This window comes from Schistosoma haematobium, chromosome 1 (assembly GCF_000699445.3).
Source record: "Schistosoma haematobium chromosome 1, whole genome shotgun sequence".
Taxonomy (NCBI): domain Eukaryota; kingdom Metazoa; phylum Platyhelminthes; class Trematoda; order Strigeidida; family Schistosomatidae; genus Schistosoma; species Schistosoma haematobium.
This window is the reverse complement of record NC_067196.1, coordinates 58193794-58211659: the sequence shown is the minus strand read 5'-3', so window position 1 is coordinate 58211659 and position 17866 is coordinate 58193794. Positions and strand designations below refer to the sequence as shown.

Sequence of the window (17866 nt, the reverse complement as noted above, 5' to 3'; positions counted from 1 at the left end):
AGTTTATGAGCATAAGTTGCACAGTACAGAAGTCTATTGAGCATCGGCCTATTTATTTAATGGGACTATCTTTATCAATGATATAATCTAAGGGATCTAGATATTCTAACTACTACATTGCACAGATTATCAACAAACATTTGTATGACTGCATTGACTTAATCTTATGTTTGAATTCCAAGCTGAACATGATATAATGTCTCTGTGCTGACTTTTAAACAGATATTTGTGATGTTGACTTAACTAATTGAGAAGTGATTCGAATGATGTAATATTGAGCTAGATACTGGTTATAAATACTCGAACTATACTGTGAACTAGTTATTGTGTGAATAACAGTTACATAACTTATTGGTTCCAACTGAAATGGTAGAAGTGCCCAAACTGGAGTTTACATGTGTAGGTAACTTGTTTAATTGACTTCGTATTAAGCCACCCCACCAAATGTGTTTTGCTGGGAAACATGAGTACTTTAGACAATAATAACTAGCATAAAGCTGTTTGAGTATCCATATTGCGCTTAGAATGCAATTCGTTTATTGTAAACAATTTATATCCTTATTAATAGAGAGTAGTATATTCATTATCTCATTTTACTTCTGACTAAAGACTATAAATTTAACTCAATTATTTACCACTTGAGTATTAGCTGTTTTTGCTTTTTCATTCTGTGTACTTTCTAAATGAATGTAAGACCTGTGCTAGCTAGACTCATGGCTATCTCACCATATTTCATTCACACTAACATATTCACTACTGATATTAGAGTAATGAGTAAGGCTGAACTACTAATCTTTCGTTAAAATTGTCGTTGGATTTAGAAATACTGGATAGTTTTATTATGGGATCCAAATGCTTAGTTTCGTCGGTTGTTTGGTCGCCTTTAATTTAGTTATGCATTAGTTACCCATATTAGTCATGACATATCTGAATCTTGTAAATAAATCTAAGTTCTATTTCTCTCTTTGAGATTTAACGATTCTGTTTTTCGATACTCACTCAGTGGGCATTAGAGGTTTGACCTCATTAGCAGCTGGATGCTTGATCATTTCAATCAAACGACCATCTCATTAATGTGCGTTCATAGACTTTCAGAACTAATAAATTCACCATGAATAAATATTTTTAAAAGTACATATTAGTTTCTAAAGTGGTTAATATCTTGAATGAATTCTAACACGTTTTTGGATTATGTTTTTGTAGAGTAGTATCAGAACAATAACTACCACAGGGTCTTACGAATCTATACAAACAATCAAGTCAAGCGTGTTTGATATTTATGTTGTTGGTGAAGCAGAACGAAATAACAAAACAATTGATAATGGGAATATTCCAGAACATCATCTAAGTAAAGAACCTATTCCAGGTGAAAATCTTAGACATGGAAAGGTTGGATGGAAATATTACTTAGTTTTTGGTCGAATAACTGGAAGTTTTCGCTACTTGATAATTACTCTTTTGATGTTTGTTTTTACAACTGTTGTTTATGCAACATTCGATTTATGGATAGCAAGATGGTAAATTTAATATGGTCTACATAGTTTTTCGTTCGTCTTTTTTGTATATTTCATTCTTGAAAATGTATTTCAATAGATTTAGGAGCTTTCTTTCACTTATTGATCGTGCCTTCATGTATACAAAAATCTGTAAAGTGAAAATTGTCGTGTTTGCTTTTTGATTTTTTCGCCTTATGTACATGATCTATCACAGACCAAGAGATTGATCGCTACTGCATGTCCATCTTCGAATTGTTATGAGGACTACTTCAGTTTGAATATAGTTTTCGCTATAGAACATTGTTAGTTTTTATCCTGAATGTCATAGGTTCAATTTATGGTTGAGTCATCGGTATAAAACCGGCACAAAGAGGCTGCTTATTACTCTGTGGTTTTGAATGGTCCTTTAACTGATGCCGATACATAACCAAAACCACCTACGACATCTGAATTTACTGGAAGTTAAGTGTTCTCTGTGAGACTACTGGTTCTGTATTTGATTCCGATGGTAACCTGGATGCGCACTATTGACAAGTCTCATATCAGGGCTTCCTGATTTCCAGCAGTTCACTAACTTGGATCAGCACGTGATATTAAACTACGAAAATTCAACAATGTCTACAAGCCGCCTATTCAATGTTCACTAGTTCATGACTTTGAAGTCATAAGTAGGTTTTCCAATCTTGATATGACTGATTTTTGAATTGTTTTGATTTTTCTTATGATTTTACTTTTTGCTTCTCTTATAAATAGGATTCGTATTGTGGATAATCGTAACGAAACGAACAGCCCACTTGCTAATGACTCATCACATGTTATAGGAACGTGGAACTGGGATGATAATTATGTAAATATGTACATAATTATAATCCTTACCATACTGCTAGTGTTTTTTAGTACAGCACGTACGCTGCTATTTTTCAAAGTAAGCAATGTTATTCAATCACTTTATTGCCAACTTAATAGTCAATTGATTATGCGGAATTACTGTGTAAACTACCAAGCCAGTGATCGCTGGACCTAAACACTGTTTCATAAAAATTTTGATAGGAGTTATAAAGCTTACTCATTGTCACTTCACCTTTCAATTTATCAAAGCTGGTTATGCGTAAAAGATTAAAACATTAATATTATAGGAGAAAATGAATGTTGGCTAGCAGTGGAATCCAGGACCCATGTTTCGCCCCATTCAGGAATCGTCAGCTGCGTGTGTCTGCATCCCAGAATTCTTTTCAGGACTCGAACTCCGTACCGTTCTCTTCAAACGCAATTGCGTTACCCACTTAGCTAACGAGTCCTGATAGCCGCTAGCTCGTGCAATGGGCTGAAGTTTTAGATTTGTTTTGTACTGTTGTTTGAATCTTCTCATTGATGTTTAGGACTGCACAGGATGCACATATGCCAATAAGAGACTGATCAATTACAGACCTAAACATCAATGGGAAGATCCGAACAAACAATACAAAACGAATTAATATTATAAGTTATAAATTGGTTTAATAGGGGAATAAAAATTATCATGTGTATTTATTGACTGACTTTGAACTAAGGAGTGAACGACTGTGTCAATAAGACTTTTAGCCCTTCATTTTATTCCTGAGGGTGGAATATGTGGAAACTAAGACGACATTCAATGTACACGAAAAGTGACTATTGTCTTAATAACTTCATTGAAATATTGTCTGATACAGTGACATTTACTGCAATCAGTTAGAGAACGAATGAGATGTTAAGGTTCTAAGTATTCCTACAGATACTTCAATAAAGTCACACTGGGACAAACAAGTCCCTAATCAGCTTACTACTAATATAATATTTGACTCAAGACATGTAAATATTTTGTTGATCTCTGTAGCGCTAATATTAATGTGAGATAATATTACAGTTGATTGTCATCAATCCGTGTGGTCATGGTGCCTAGTTCACAAGCATACATTACTATTATCGTTAGTTTTCTAACCAGGTGAATTTCTCATGCTTTTGTTGATTATAAGAATTTTTATTTTTGTTCTGATAGCAAATGACTTGTGTTGCGGAACGTTTGCACGAATTAATGGTCAAAGCCTGTCTTTCAACTAGAATACTGTTTTTCGAATCAAATTTATCAGGTTAGAAAGTTACCTTTTATTCAATGTAAATAGCTTTGATTTAAAAAAATCACATTACAGTACAGACCTATGGTGTTTGTGATTATGATTTTGTCAATAGAACGTCATTTTATTCACCAAATATCAATTTATTAAAACGATGTATAATTACACTATTAACAGGTTGTTAGACTAAAAATTTTCTGGAAACTATAGTACGGTTCACACCTTTTGACAAGACATTATGATCATAATATTTACTTATTTGATGGACGGTGATTTACGATTTCTTTTAAAAATGCTGAATCGTTAAAAAAGACCATAAATTAGATAGTTCCAAGCGGTACTATTCTAATAATGATGAGACTGATCATAATGATACTTTAGAAAGTTTAGAAATAATATGATTGAAACGAGGCATGTTTATTCTGATATTGACTCTAATTTGTTTAAAAAGCTGAATGTAAATCTATTCACTTTTGTTTTGTAATTAAAAGTGTCTCAAGTTTATTAAATCTTGCTAAGAAGAAAAAACAGTACTTCTAATTTAGAATGCTAATTTTAATCCATTGTTTATCTTTCCATTAAAAAACTCAGGTAAAATATTAAACAGATTTTCCAAAGACATTGGAATTATAGATGATCTGCTGCCAACAAACACATTCGAGTTTTTACAAGTAAGATGGAACCAGTGATTTAAAATTGTATTTAATTGTCATTTCCTGTGGTTTCATGTACTTTTTCAAAGTCATTCAACGTTCTGTAACTGATTTATTGGAGCCTATTATTAATGTGGGTATATGTCATTCATAATAAAAATATCTTACAACTAAACTTGTATTTGATGTCATCATCCATGCTTTTGAAGACAATTCATAAACTTGTTGAATGTCCAAGCTAAGCAAATAAATTGCAGATATGCGCCGAAAATATTTGAACTATGAAGTTGTTATGAAAGCAATCTACCTTTGTCATAATGGCAAACAGATGAATACTTATATTAGGAAATAAACTTATTTTGAACCATTATACGAAACTACTAATTCAAATGCGTTTAGGCTCACTGAATTTTCTTACACAGGACAGTCTTATTCTTTGCTATTTGTTTAAAAGATTCATGTTGGATTACCAGATACGAAGAGGATATCGCATTGGTTGTCCGAATGGGCTAAGTGAGGTTATTCGAATGACCACTCCAGGGTTCGGACGCAACATGCATTGATGGGATGAGGTTATAGTGATTTATACAGTGAGGAACCTGTAAAGGGAACTGGACTTATAATGCTCTTGGCAACTGGAGAGCATAAACTCCGTACCAAAAGATAGCTCCTTGAAATCAGTTATGCATGAAACTTTTTGGTGTTGTTTTAAAAGTCTTAGCTCCAGAGTCTCAATACCTCACTGATGGTGAAATAAATCTGTGGGACGAAGTGAAATGTACTACTCCTATGACAAACCCTTCCAAACTCATTCCATTATGGGAAAACAGGATCACTAGGGGTGCTGGTTATCTGAACGAAACACTTTACTACCCCTGCACAACTCAAAGTACCACCTCGCCCTTGGGTTGTTGATCTTCTGCTTTCAGTCACTCTTCTCTTCTTGCCAGTGATGATTGAACCCGAATAAATGAGCGTTCCAGACAATAGAATTCCACTGGGTCATCACGATATATGACCCAAATAATCACGTAAAGATGTTAGCTGAAAATTAGCGAAATCTTCAATATTCAAATATAGTAATCAGTGTTATAAAGTTATTCATTCGGTAGAATGTACCATAAGTTCTGTATTGACCCTGAGAAGTTGAGTCTATTTACAACTGTTAATCCGTAATTCACGGAAGACTGCCACAACTAGTTTTATAAGTATTGTTTTCTTAATGCTCATATCTCTAGTTTTGTTACTCTTCCCACTATACAGTAGATCTTCATAATCAGTCCACAGTTCGAGAGAATTTTTTAGCTGTCACTTCAGATCTTTTTAAATTACGTTTAATATGTAGTCGGTTTTCTCATAATCATGTGAATTATCTTATGTGTTGTTTCAGGATGCCTGTGAGTAGAAGAAAAACCTACTGTATTCACAGAAGTTTAATAAATACTATTTACACTATACATCATTTTATTCCAAGTGACATTTAGTTAACTACAGAATGTATCATATTATCCCTGACATGTTTTAGGAAATTAGTTGCTCATTGAAATTATTATGAAGATGAGTTTTCTTTGTTAACAAAAATGTATTTTTTTATTTTACTAGTGTTTATCCCTTGTAGTGACTTTTTGTGCTGTTACAGTGATTTCTAGTTACTGGGCAATTTTCCCAGCTATAATTCTTTCTATTTTGTTTTGGGTAATTCGTGGAAGATATATGTGTTTATCCAGAGAGTTGAGGAGACTTGAAGCAATTGGTAAGAATGTAGTGATTGTATTTCACAAGCGATTGTAAATTACTTTCTAGTCAAGCATTTATAAGTGACTTACTGTTAATTTATGTCCATTGTATTTGCAAATTGTTAAATCTTTCTCGTATTTTAATATATTCAACAATTTTGCTAGATACATAGAGGCAACACTTTAGATTTCCTACTACCCGATTCGTGTTTCTGGTTAGTTTGTTGCACACAATAAAATACTGAATTGTATTAGAAAGCCTCTATTGCAACCACTGTCCGTTGTAGACAGTTTTAGGTCAGAAATTTTTCCTTGCTGCCATCGGACCACAAACTGATTGAATATAAGGCTGGTTTACATCATACTTTTCGATTACTTTCTTAACATTGGTTCTAATTTTTATGGTGTTGTTCAGACAAGCAAAGTTCTGGAAATGCTTTAGTTGTTTATCTCTTATGTATTGTATATTTTTGAAGGAATGATGGATACTTTAATGAGGGAAAGTCATGTAGGATTTGGCTAGGTAAATACTTTTAATACGAACAACCTTGTAATGATTAAAAACCTAGTTGCTGTTTGGTCGTTTTACAAATTCACATTTGTTACTTTTATATTTAGTATTATCTTTGAGTTTAGGCCATTTTGAATCAAGAACATTCAAAATTCTATTGGACGAATGGGTCATTCACCATACTTTATCTAAACATTAATGTTTTTTGATTGTAAGAAATGGCTATGAACTATTGAAAGTCTATTGTTAACACAAATAAATGTCTATAAAACTCATCTGTGTAGCATTTATTGTATTACATATAAGTTTGTTTGTTGTTTGAAGTTTGTTCGATAGTCCAATTTCGAAATAATTAAACGTTTGTCTTACAGATAATGTCCCTCTGAATTTAGTTGAGATTTACATATATGTAAAATACTACCGACCGTGCAAAGATTGAAAATTAGCACACAAATCATAATCGCCATCATAATTTAATGATTCCATTGTTTTACAACTTTAAAGGTTAGTTTATCAGTAACGAAACTTATTCTAAGTTGACGAGTTACAAAAAGTGGAAATTAGCTTGGAAGAAATTAATGAACTGCTTTTTTTCATCATTTAAAAAATAATCAAGAAAAGTTTGGATTCATTCAACTTAACTGAACTTAATTCAACTTAGTTGATAACAATAAGACTGCAAACATCTTGGTCTTAATATTGCCTATAGTCAAAAGAATAATTTCACGTAAACAGTTACAAAAATGTTATTCAACAACTTTTTCTTACAATATTCCCTGAGATAAATTTCAGAAGTTTGACTAGTTATTAAATATTTTCCAACTTGAAGAAAAACATGTTTTGTACAAAAAATACCACGAATCTCTAATTGTTTTTAAAATACTTTTATTTTGTTTTATTCAGCACGTACTCCAGTACTTTCTTGGATAAATATTACTTTACAAGGTTTACCGTGTATAAGAGCCTCTGGAGATCAATCATTCCATTTAAATAAATTTTATGATGTAGTAAACAGCCATACGGATGTCTTCTATATGAATTTAGCTGCAGCACTTTGGTTTGGTATACGTTTGGATCTTTCATGTGTAATATTTATTACTTGTGTTTCGGCTATATGCTTAATATTAGGAATATATTCAGGTAAGTATATTTATATATTATAATTCTGCTTTCATACTGTTTTTTCAGAATACTTAATATATATGGTAACTTCAAGTGCTTAGTTTGAATGTTCAGTGGTTTTGAACATATTTTATCAGAATTAATAATCATACAGATGATGTTATTCTATATAAGTTGATCAATGAATGGTAACCACTTACATATACCACCGCTTAAAACCGTAGTTGTTCAGACCTTCATTTTAAATGTGCAAAGTAAATTTTCAAGTTTGTTGTTTCAAAACGAACTAATAGTACTATTTTAATTATTTTCCTCCATCACAGGAGCTAATGTAGGTTTGATGTTCACTTATTCCAGTAGCTTGATAGGATTGTTCCAGTGGTGTGTACGACAGAGTACTGAAGTTGAAAATCAAGTGAGTGAATGAATTGCACAATTTTAAGGTAGTTTTCAATAATCATACTTTTAATCACTGCTTGTAAATGTTTGTTTACTATAATTAAGTATTATCTCGAAAATAATATCAGTTTGAACTTATACCTTTTGCTCATTTCAAAATGATAAAGGGAACTATGTGTATGAAATTATACCTTTGTTCAATAATTGGATAAAATAGTCTCTCGTTTTAATTGCTTATGACTTTGGTCAATGAGTTCTGAGTGCCATAATTAGGTTTACAGTACTCTCTGGTTTAAAATGAGTACTTGATTGATACCATGTTTTTGTTTAGTCTCAATGACGGTACTCTTCATTGATAGATTAATGTGGATTCTATTAGACATTTCGTTTGGCGACCTGATATTTATTAGGGGAAAGTTGTCTGATTGAGGTAGCTAATGTCAAATTATTATTTAAATCAGTCAGTAGCATCTGTTTTGGATATGACAATACATTGTTTCACAAATTATGTGTTGTATGTGATTTTTACTGAAAAACCTTTCGACATCAACATTGAATTGCTGAATAACTGGTAAAAGGTGTGATTTGCTAAATTAAGTTGACAGCAATTCACATTTCCGTAGGAAATTAAAACCGGCTACTTATGTCAAACCTAGTTGTAATCTAAGTTTCTTACAATATTACTTTTTGTTCTCATACAGTTTTCTTATGTTACAGGATTCCATACTAGAATGTGACTGTCTGATTCACACGTTTTAGTGGTATTATTTTAATTTTAAAACTTTCAGATGGTATCTGTAGAACGTGCTATTGAATATGTAGAACTGGAACCGGAAACAACTGACGCACAAGAAACACTACAGCCAGATTCTGATTGGCCATCACGAGGCCATATTCAATTTAAAGACTTTGGTCTGCGTTATGCTTCATCCGATACATGGGCGTTGAAAAATATAAATTTGGACATAAGACCTGGATGTAAGGTAATGGATTTCTGGATATTTTAGCTTCATGATAGGATTTTCGACTCTGTAATGTAATATCAAACCTTTAATATTACAGTTTGAATTTGAAGTGTATTTTATTGAAAAAAAATTTTCAGGTGTAGGATCTAGTTTTATTATTTCACTTGACTATGCTACAAATTTTTATTCAAGGAGCCTTTAGAATTAATCTTCAATCATTTTGAAACTGTATAGTACCAATGTAATTTGCCTTCAGCACTCTTCACAATACAACAAAGTCTTTTCATAAAAGCCCAGGAAAATATAATGGAGAACAGTAAAGAATAATAGGTAATATTCAAGAATTAACAAGTCGTATGAGTAAATGTCCAGAAATGCCAAAAGCATACAGCCTCTTTATGTAGTAAGTCAGATGCAAAACTTTCTTCAATAACAATAAAGCATGAGAAAACCATAAGAGATTAGAGGGGAAACTTAGACCAAGGCAAATGACATTTAACACTGAGTATCTGAGACCACTCATCACAAGTGTGGTGAATCCAAATAAATTTTATTTGACTTCAGTGATTATTTCACATTATTGAAATAATCTTACTTTATCACGTTCCGACTGTACGACGTAACTTATTTTAAGTGTTAGATGCTTGTAGATTGCTCATTAACTGCAAAGTTTACTCCATAGGTATAGAATATGGCCTGCGAATGTAGGAGACATGCTTAGGGTATCATCTTTTGATCATAGGTATCTTTAAAGCATAAAACGATTACCATGGACCGACCAAGTGAATAATGATGAAGTCAAGTAAAGATGGCAAATCAGTTGGTGTAGTGATGAATCTTCGTGGACTGGAGTGTCTATAAAATGCTTTATGCATGCTCAACCACTGTCTGTCTAGATATGTAGTGGCGGTTGGTGGAGGTTTGAAGAAAGCTAGAGATGGCTGAATCATGATATGGTTTTAGTTAATGTAGTAATTGACTGACTGAAGTGTGTTGGTACATAAGGACTTTTTGATTTTGGTTGGAGTGATAAACACGATCAGTGGTTGGAGACTTTTTGTGATAGTCTGTACGCTGTTTATGACTGACCGACTTACCTAGATACGTATGCATAGGCTATACCATAAGGTTTATCGTGAACGAATACTCTATATGACAATAATTAAAGAAGATAAATTCGTTGTAAAACTACTGAAACCGATAGGATGTGTAAAGCATACTGAATATTCTAGAAATACGTACAGTAGTTTTATTTTAGAAAGAGTGAATTGATCATCAGTCCTACAGTAGATGATAAGAAATATTTTTAACTGAGAATAATGATTTCAGAGATGTATTTCACTGAGCTGGTTGGCTTATTCGTGAAGCTTTCATTACTTTTCTTAACCAGATCATCAACATACACTTCAGCAAAAACTGAGTCATCAGAATTTCTTTACAATTGACTAGTAGCTTGTTTTGTTGACCAAGAACTTGCTCGGTAGTTGTTCATTTCTGTATGGCCGTTGTTTGCGCATTTGTTTTGACCGCTTTCACCCTGACTCTGCCAGAGGCTAATGTTATCAAGAATAAATGAGAGCTTCACGATCAAAACATTGCACTCAGAGAAAAAAGCATCTTCAAAACGTTTTCTAGAGCTTGATTATAGTTTAACAGCCAGAGTTTGGGATATTTTGTATGGTGTTTAATACTCTAAGCTTGTTTTTCTTATTGTCTGTTTATGTTAACTTACGTTCAATATTCATTTCACCATCATTATACCGTCAGGTAGTCTTAATTAATCAACCATGGAAACCAGGAAGCATTGGACAGCTACTTCGTCGTAGTTTGGGACTCCTCAGCAGTGCTCATCAGGGACCCTACCAACAGGGATCGTGCACTCAATTTTCAGATTACTGAGAAGGAATATTATAGCGTAGATGTTGAACTTCACTTAATTTTTAATATTGAGCAACTACTTGTTTCTGATGATTTTTTTTTATCTAAGAACAGTTCATGATGTTAACTATGAAATTCAGAAAGATCTCCATGAGTCTGGTGCTGTAATATTCATTTCTATTTAGTTGAAATTCATGTTAAATAACACACATACTCATATCTCACTCTACATTGCTGATAAATACCGAATAGCGAGATACCTAGGTCCAGGGTTTTGTTGACTACAGACAACCGCCTAAAATCTCAATCAGATTAGATATAGATAAGATTTGAATTGATAACTTAATTCACACAGACGTGTAGCCACAGGTATACTAGTCGATAACATTCTATCAGCGCTGTAAGACTAGACGAAAATAGTATTGTTCACTACTACGTTATCGATCAGTTTTAAGTCCTTATGATCTTCACTCGTCATAGTCTGTAATTGTATTACTCCTTGTGATTTCAGGCAGTTGCAGCTGATGAGAAGCAAATTAAGTCCACTTTGTGTTGCAGTCATTGTTGTTCTTGACGTTTCAATAACATTAGTGTTGAGAATAAAAAATATCGTACTGAGAACTGTTTATGGAAATTCATTTCGTAAACTACATCTTCGATTTTGCAATATCTTTTATTAGGTGGGTATAGTGGGACGAACTGGTGCTGGAAAAAGTTCCATAATTTCTGCTCTATTTCGACTTGTTGAAGGCGAGCAAGGATGTATACTAATAGATGGAGTGGATATCAAACGTTTACAACTGGATTACCTGCGAAAAAGGATAGCAGTAATTTCTCAAGTAAGGGAATAATACTAAAAGTAAATAATTGCTTTATGTAGAGGAAGTTTTCAGTTAGTTTTATTAGACCAATTCCCAATAAGAACATCAACACCCCAATCTTGTTTCCACCATGTTCTGTGTTCCATCACACTGAAATGTTTAGATTACAGATTTTGATTCTTCTAGTTGCCATTTCACTTATGAGTCATTAAATTGGACTTTGATGAGTAGAATATGAAGTATTTCCGAACCATATACCTTATTTAAATTACTTTCCTCTGTCAGTATCGGAAGTCATGACTTGTAAAACAAGAAAGAAACCATATTGTTATAAATATGGTATAAATATGGAAGATTAGTTAGGCGAGGTCATTGAATTCAGAAATGATGTCCAATAAAGCAAGAATTTAAAAAAACTGCGCAAAATATTATTCGAACTTGATAGATCACGACATAATCGAAGCGAACACAAAAACATGAACTAATTTTCCTATCATGGTATCAATATCAATTACTTACAGCATGTTACATGATTTTTATAATTCAGGAGAATGCGGATGTATGTCAGTACACTGAGACTGGTAGTTAGTCGGAAGGTGAAGTAAGCTAAGACGTGAATATTATCGTAAGAATGAGGTATTCGTGTGTTTGTTATTTCTATTTTTCTACCGATGGATTTACTGTAATAATAAACTTGTTTTCCTATTGGTAGATGCCCGGATCTTATAAATGGTTAATTAGAGAATGCTCACGCCCTCTCAACTAAATGTTTATGAATCATTATTCGAACAAATAACTCCCTAAGCCTGTGATTAAATCCAGCTTAATCGACATTCAGAAGGACGTTATAGAAAAAGCACGGGAGTATTATTAACATCTGTTTCCGTGATCTCGGGTAACTCTTTTGTGACATATAGAGAATTAAATCTCTGCTAATACCATAAGTCCACCCATATGTATGAGATATGTTGCTGATTCATTTATAATAATGAAGTCAATGAACCTGAGAGCCTCATTCAAACTCACAAAAACATTATCCGTTCATATCAAATTCACTTTCAAAAATGAAAATAACCAACCGGTTACTACAGCTAATTCGTATAAACAACGAAATCCCACTTACATCAGCACAGAATTGTGCCAACAGAGCAGGGTTATGTCAATTGCGTCAAACTTTATATTGTGGGGTCTTCTCGTGAAATTGTAGTGGCTTTACTTCGTTACTCAATCACCCTTGAAACCGTTATTACATAAATTTCAACGGCGTTTCAAATCAGAAGGCAATAACAAGCGGCAACTACAGTTTTTTCAGCCGACAGGAAAGAAGATCACATTGCTATAAGCACATTCAGCGAATTCGAAGCATGGAGGCCAATATGCATGTACGAGCCAATTCATAGGCAAATTAATTTATAGTCAGATCATATTAGGGCACAGCAAGTCAAGGCAAAGTTCAACAATAGGATTTGAGCACATATATACATGGGGAGCAGGATGAATCATCGAGTGATATTTAAGCGATCAACATTCTAGCAAGTGTCTGTCATGTGATGATCTAGTGATCCTAACAGAACAAAGAAATATGTGAATTGTTACTGTTCAAATAACATTGTCTGTTAAATAAGTTAATAAAAGGCCTTAACCAAAATTAACCATAATCGAAATTGGTTGTAGGATAGCTGCTATAATACCTTAACTCGTGATAAAGAATAAACATGGTACACAAAAGATCGGGATAGTCTCGCTAGTGTTGGATTTTCGAATCGAGTGAGTAGTAGCAAAATATTCAATATTCAACAACTATGACGCGGATAACCTAACGTTACCATGATCAGATCTGTTTTTATGTTCTCGCTATTTGCGCTATTTTAAGTTGTGTCAATTTAAAAACAGTTAATTATTCCGCGAAAATGCAACTCACAACAAGCGGAAAGACGTCAGACGTCAAACGTCTTGCTGATAAAATGGGACCACGATAGGTCAGGTAAAGTGAAGAATTAGGTAAGGGTTATTGGTGCACAGTGTTTTGAATGATCCTTAGTGGAAAAATATGCTAGAATACATTGCTAGCAATTGACTTATTCTAAATAAAAGAAAATATACGTTTTATCCTATAGAGCGTAACGAAAAAAATTATTGCAAGCGTATTTGTAAGGCCCATATTTTTTCTCCTAACTGGTTGGCTGAATATGAAGCTCGGAGGCTTCACAAATCAGATTAATACACACTTCCATAAATGGTTCTGGTGTGAAGAATTTAGTCAGATATAGGTTAGTTTATATGTTCATTTGAAAACCACGTTCCTTAGTCTTTTATCTCTAATTTATTGATTACACTGATTTCCGTTGTTTGTTTAAAATGTCCATGACTTCTTAAAGAAGCTTCCTAACTCTGCTAGCTGATTTAGTCAGTCTTTTTCAAAAGAGATTAATACTTACCCGTCATAAAAACATACAACTTTGCTAGTAATTTTTTTTTCATTCTTCGAAGATTCTGACTCTGACACTTCCAATTGTGAACTAGCTATTTAAGTACCGAAAGGCTTGTATCCACAATGTGACAGTGACCCCAGTTCTAGTGGGTCTAAGTGTCTACCCAATGTTGGTAGAGTACACTGAAGATTTTTTTTACAGTATTTTAGTTTTATTCTGAGTCTACTAGTGAAAAAATATTTATAGAAGATTTTCTAGTAAATATTTTAACAAATTAGGATCCAATCATGTTCACTGGAACGGTTCGAATGAACATGGACCCTTTAGGTGAGAAAACAGATGAAGCGATTTGGAAGGCCTTGGAAAGTGTAAGTCTTATTGCAATAAGTTTATACAGAACTGCTTATTTTTTCTGTAAACTATTTCACCACTTATTTTTGGTGTTTAGTTCTGTGTCAAGTCCATATGAGTTATTCTAGCTTCCGGACAGACATTTATGTATTAATCTTGCTCCGCACTTTGACCTTGTCAATTATTCGCTTATAACCTTGACTATTTTTATATGAGCGTATGTGTCTCCATCCCTCACCCTTCTCATGACATTTCTCTAGCTTGTTTTTATCTGGCTATAAATATTAAGTCACTCTTGATCAAATCGAGTTGGCATGTTTGCCTTCTCCGCTTCGTTTCTCTAATTATCTGTCTAGATCAACGAGTATATGAAATGTGTGTAACCGAAATTCATTCTCGTATATGACTTATTTCATCCTGTTATTCTATAACACAAATCAAGTCGACAATTATGTACGAGGGTTGGTGGCATGTATATTTCGTTAGCACTATCATACAACTGGACCGGTGTCAGATCAACGGGCCACAAAACACTAATGTCTTGCAAGATGAGAATTAATATTATCTGAAAAGTCATAGTTGATCAAAATGATAGGTTAATGTTATTTGATCATTGTCGGATTTTACGCTTCTTAACATTATGATTTGCTAGATCTTTAAAGTATATCCTTCAGTTTGCATTTTTATGCCTACTGTATTGTTATGGCTTTTAACCGTGTGATTATTATTTCAAGAAACATTTGACTCCTTTTTATCTTGGCCAAGCATGTTTTCACGTCTTTGTCAGATTTCGACATCGCTTAGACCTAACATGATTCTTACTGTGAGTTTGTTAACATGATTACTTCACTGTTCTTTCTTTGTAACGTTTAATCTTTTTATCAGTTGGTTTATCCTACCGATAACAATTCTAATATATAAAAGTACTGAGTTTTCAGATGACTTAACCACACAAAAATGGAATCAAATAAACGTATTCCACAAAGTTTATTGTTCATGCTGAACAATATCATATGTGAGAGATGAAATTTACATAATTCCGATCAATTATTTAAATGTTTTATTACCCCAGTCGCATGGTAAGAAAGTATTTAGATAACCGTGAACAGCTATTAATTTATTGGAGACCGATTAATTTAATCTGAACTGTAGTCCAGGTTAAACCATTACAATATGTTTTCGTGATGTGATGTATGTAGACTAGTATTTTCCATTAAATGTAGTAGCATAAGACAATCTGATTGGGAATAGTGACCTTGAGTAACGACTTTATAAATAAAGGAAAAATGACTTGTTATGCTGATTAACTGAATGTGTTCAAAAGGAATACGCGGATTGATTGGATCGAATTGGGCTCAAAAATACTCTTTGACGAATGAACATAAGGTTGAGTTACTGACTTCAGTAGTTCTTGAAGCGTTACTACTAATTTAATCAGAAGCGTTTAAAATCTCAGCCAAGGACGGAAGTCTTTCAAAATTTCCTCAATACTTATCATTGGTATTAGAAAGCTTTGTTTTGCGTGTTTTTTCCGTTACTGAATTCTTTTCTTCACTCTAAACATCTGATCTCAAACTCATATTTTAATTTTTTAATTCCTTGATTTGCTGGCGGAAGGAGCGATTTCCTCATCTCTGTTTACAAATTATTACTAATATGAAGTTTATGCTGTCCATTCTCAAGTTTCCCGTAGGTTACAAATTTTTTTATAGTTCACTTAGTCGAAAAGTATGTTTTAGTACCTCCGAACAATACCTGAATAGTTGAGTAAATAATATCTTTAGAAGTACTGTCACCAAAACAACTCATTTTTTTATCTTTATCTCCATAAGAATCGAGATGTACTAGTAAGTGGAAAAAATAACCAAAAACACAGTCACTCATTGAATTTCTGTTGAACTGTTTCCTTTGAGTAAATCTGAAGCCTTCTTCACAACACATAATGCTTAAAACCGAAAGAAAACGCATACCAATAACTATATAAAACAAACAGATCACAACGTCTTTTAAGAAAACAATACTGAGTTAAGGTCTGGATTAAACAGTTCTTGAAATTCAAAAATTTGATTTCTGATGCTTCATAGGTAACAAATATTTTGTTTAGCTAACGTCTACGATTGTCAATTTATTTATGAACCTAATCGTCTAGATGGTTTACCCTATTCTCATTGATCCCAATATTTTACATATTCAATGGTCCTTAACTTGGAAAAACTTACTGTCCACTTTTATTCTAGAAGTATTTGCCATCAAGTTAATACTAATCTAACAGTGTAAAACAAATTATCAAATAAAATTGCTCCAAACATTCATAACACGTTCCTATAAACTGAGATGGAAGTCAATTTTGGTTGTTGAGGTTTTATAGAGATTATTTTAACTTGTATGTGATATTTGTCAGTGGTACGGGTACGCGAACATTGTGTATCTTGTATATTCCGTAAGGTTATATATTCTTAAGGAGTGCAATACTAAGATGAATCAACTGTCCAGTCCTCCCTAGTACTCAACGAATAGCCAAGTTAGATGGCTTCGTGACGAGAATGTACTTTTTTTCCCATGAAAGTTGCGGTATGGTATTATATTATGTAAATAGTTGAACAATAAGTCTCATGCTTCATTAGATTTCATCTTTTTAGGAAGTTGCTCCATATCTGTAATCATATTTTATTGCCTGCAGATACAGCTGGACAAGACAGTTAAAAATCTCGGTAATGGGTTAGATTCACTAATCAATGAAGGCGGTTCTAACTTAAGTATTGGACAGAGACAATTGTTTGCATTATCTCGGGCAATTCTAAGTGGAAGCCGCATATTGGTGGTAGATGAAGCAACATCCAACGTTGATCCCAGGTAAATGTTATATAATTTAAAGTCGTACTATAATTTTTAGTGTTTTGTTTGGACGTTATATCATTTTGTTTCAAATTTGTTGTTTTCAGTACTGATTTCATCATTCAGAAAACTCTCAGGAGCATTTTCAAAGACGTTACAGTTTAAACTGTTGCACATAGGCTACATACTGTCATAGATAATGAAATTGTAGTGGTTATGGAGAGTGGCGAAGTAATAGAATCCGGTCAACCGCATGTGCTTCTTAATCCCGATCTTGCTGAGACTGATAAAAAGAATTACAACGTGGATGAAAATCACTTATCAACTACTGATGATATTCAAATAAGTGGTAATGGTCCACTAGCAAAATTAGTAAAGCAATATGGGGATAATGAGTCCAGAAATTTAGCTCAGATAGCAAGACAATCATTTATCGAGATGCTGGGAAATGAAGGCGCTATTCTTTAATTTCCTTACCTCCTTTGTAATTGTACAAATCAATTTCATAACGCTATGTTTTACAATGTGATTATTTTCCTGTGATTTGATAATAAACGAGCGCAGTCTGAGACCT

General features: G+C 33.2%; 1 protein-coding gene across 2 annotated transcripts in view; it reads left to right on the top strand.

Moving 5' to 3' along the window:
• The window catches only part of ABCC4 (Multidrug resistance-associated protein 4), a gene marked incomplete at its 3' end in the record, with an annotated part of 34717 nt that extends 16851 nt beyond the window's left edge, over positions 1-17866 (top strand). Inside the window, exons 11-22 of one of the 2 annotated variants that reach the window (XM_035729619.2) lie at positions 1204-1517; positions 2250-2421; positions 3514-3604; positions 4181-4260; positions 5845-5995; positions 7393-7629; positions 7935-8026; positions 8799-8993; positions 11534-11692; positions 14385-14474; positions 17138-17310; positions 17472-17760. In XM_035729619.2, coding sequence (XP_035586428.1) covers positions 1204-1517; positions 2250-2421; positions 3514-3604; positions 4181-4260; positions 5845-5995; positions 7393-7629; positions 7935-8026; positions 8799-8993; positions 11534-11692; positions 14385-14474; positions 17138-17310; positions 17472-17760 — 2043 coding nt within the window. Of the gene's footprint in view, positions 1-1203; positions 1518-2249; positions 2422-3513; positions 3605-4180; positions 5996-7392; positions 7630-7934; positions 8027-8798; positions 8994-11533; positions 17311-17399 lie in introns of both variants that reach the window. The other variant, XM_051209177.1, reaches the window with a different exon arrangement.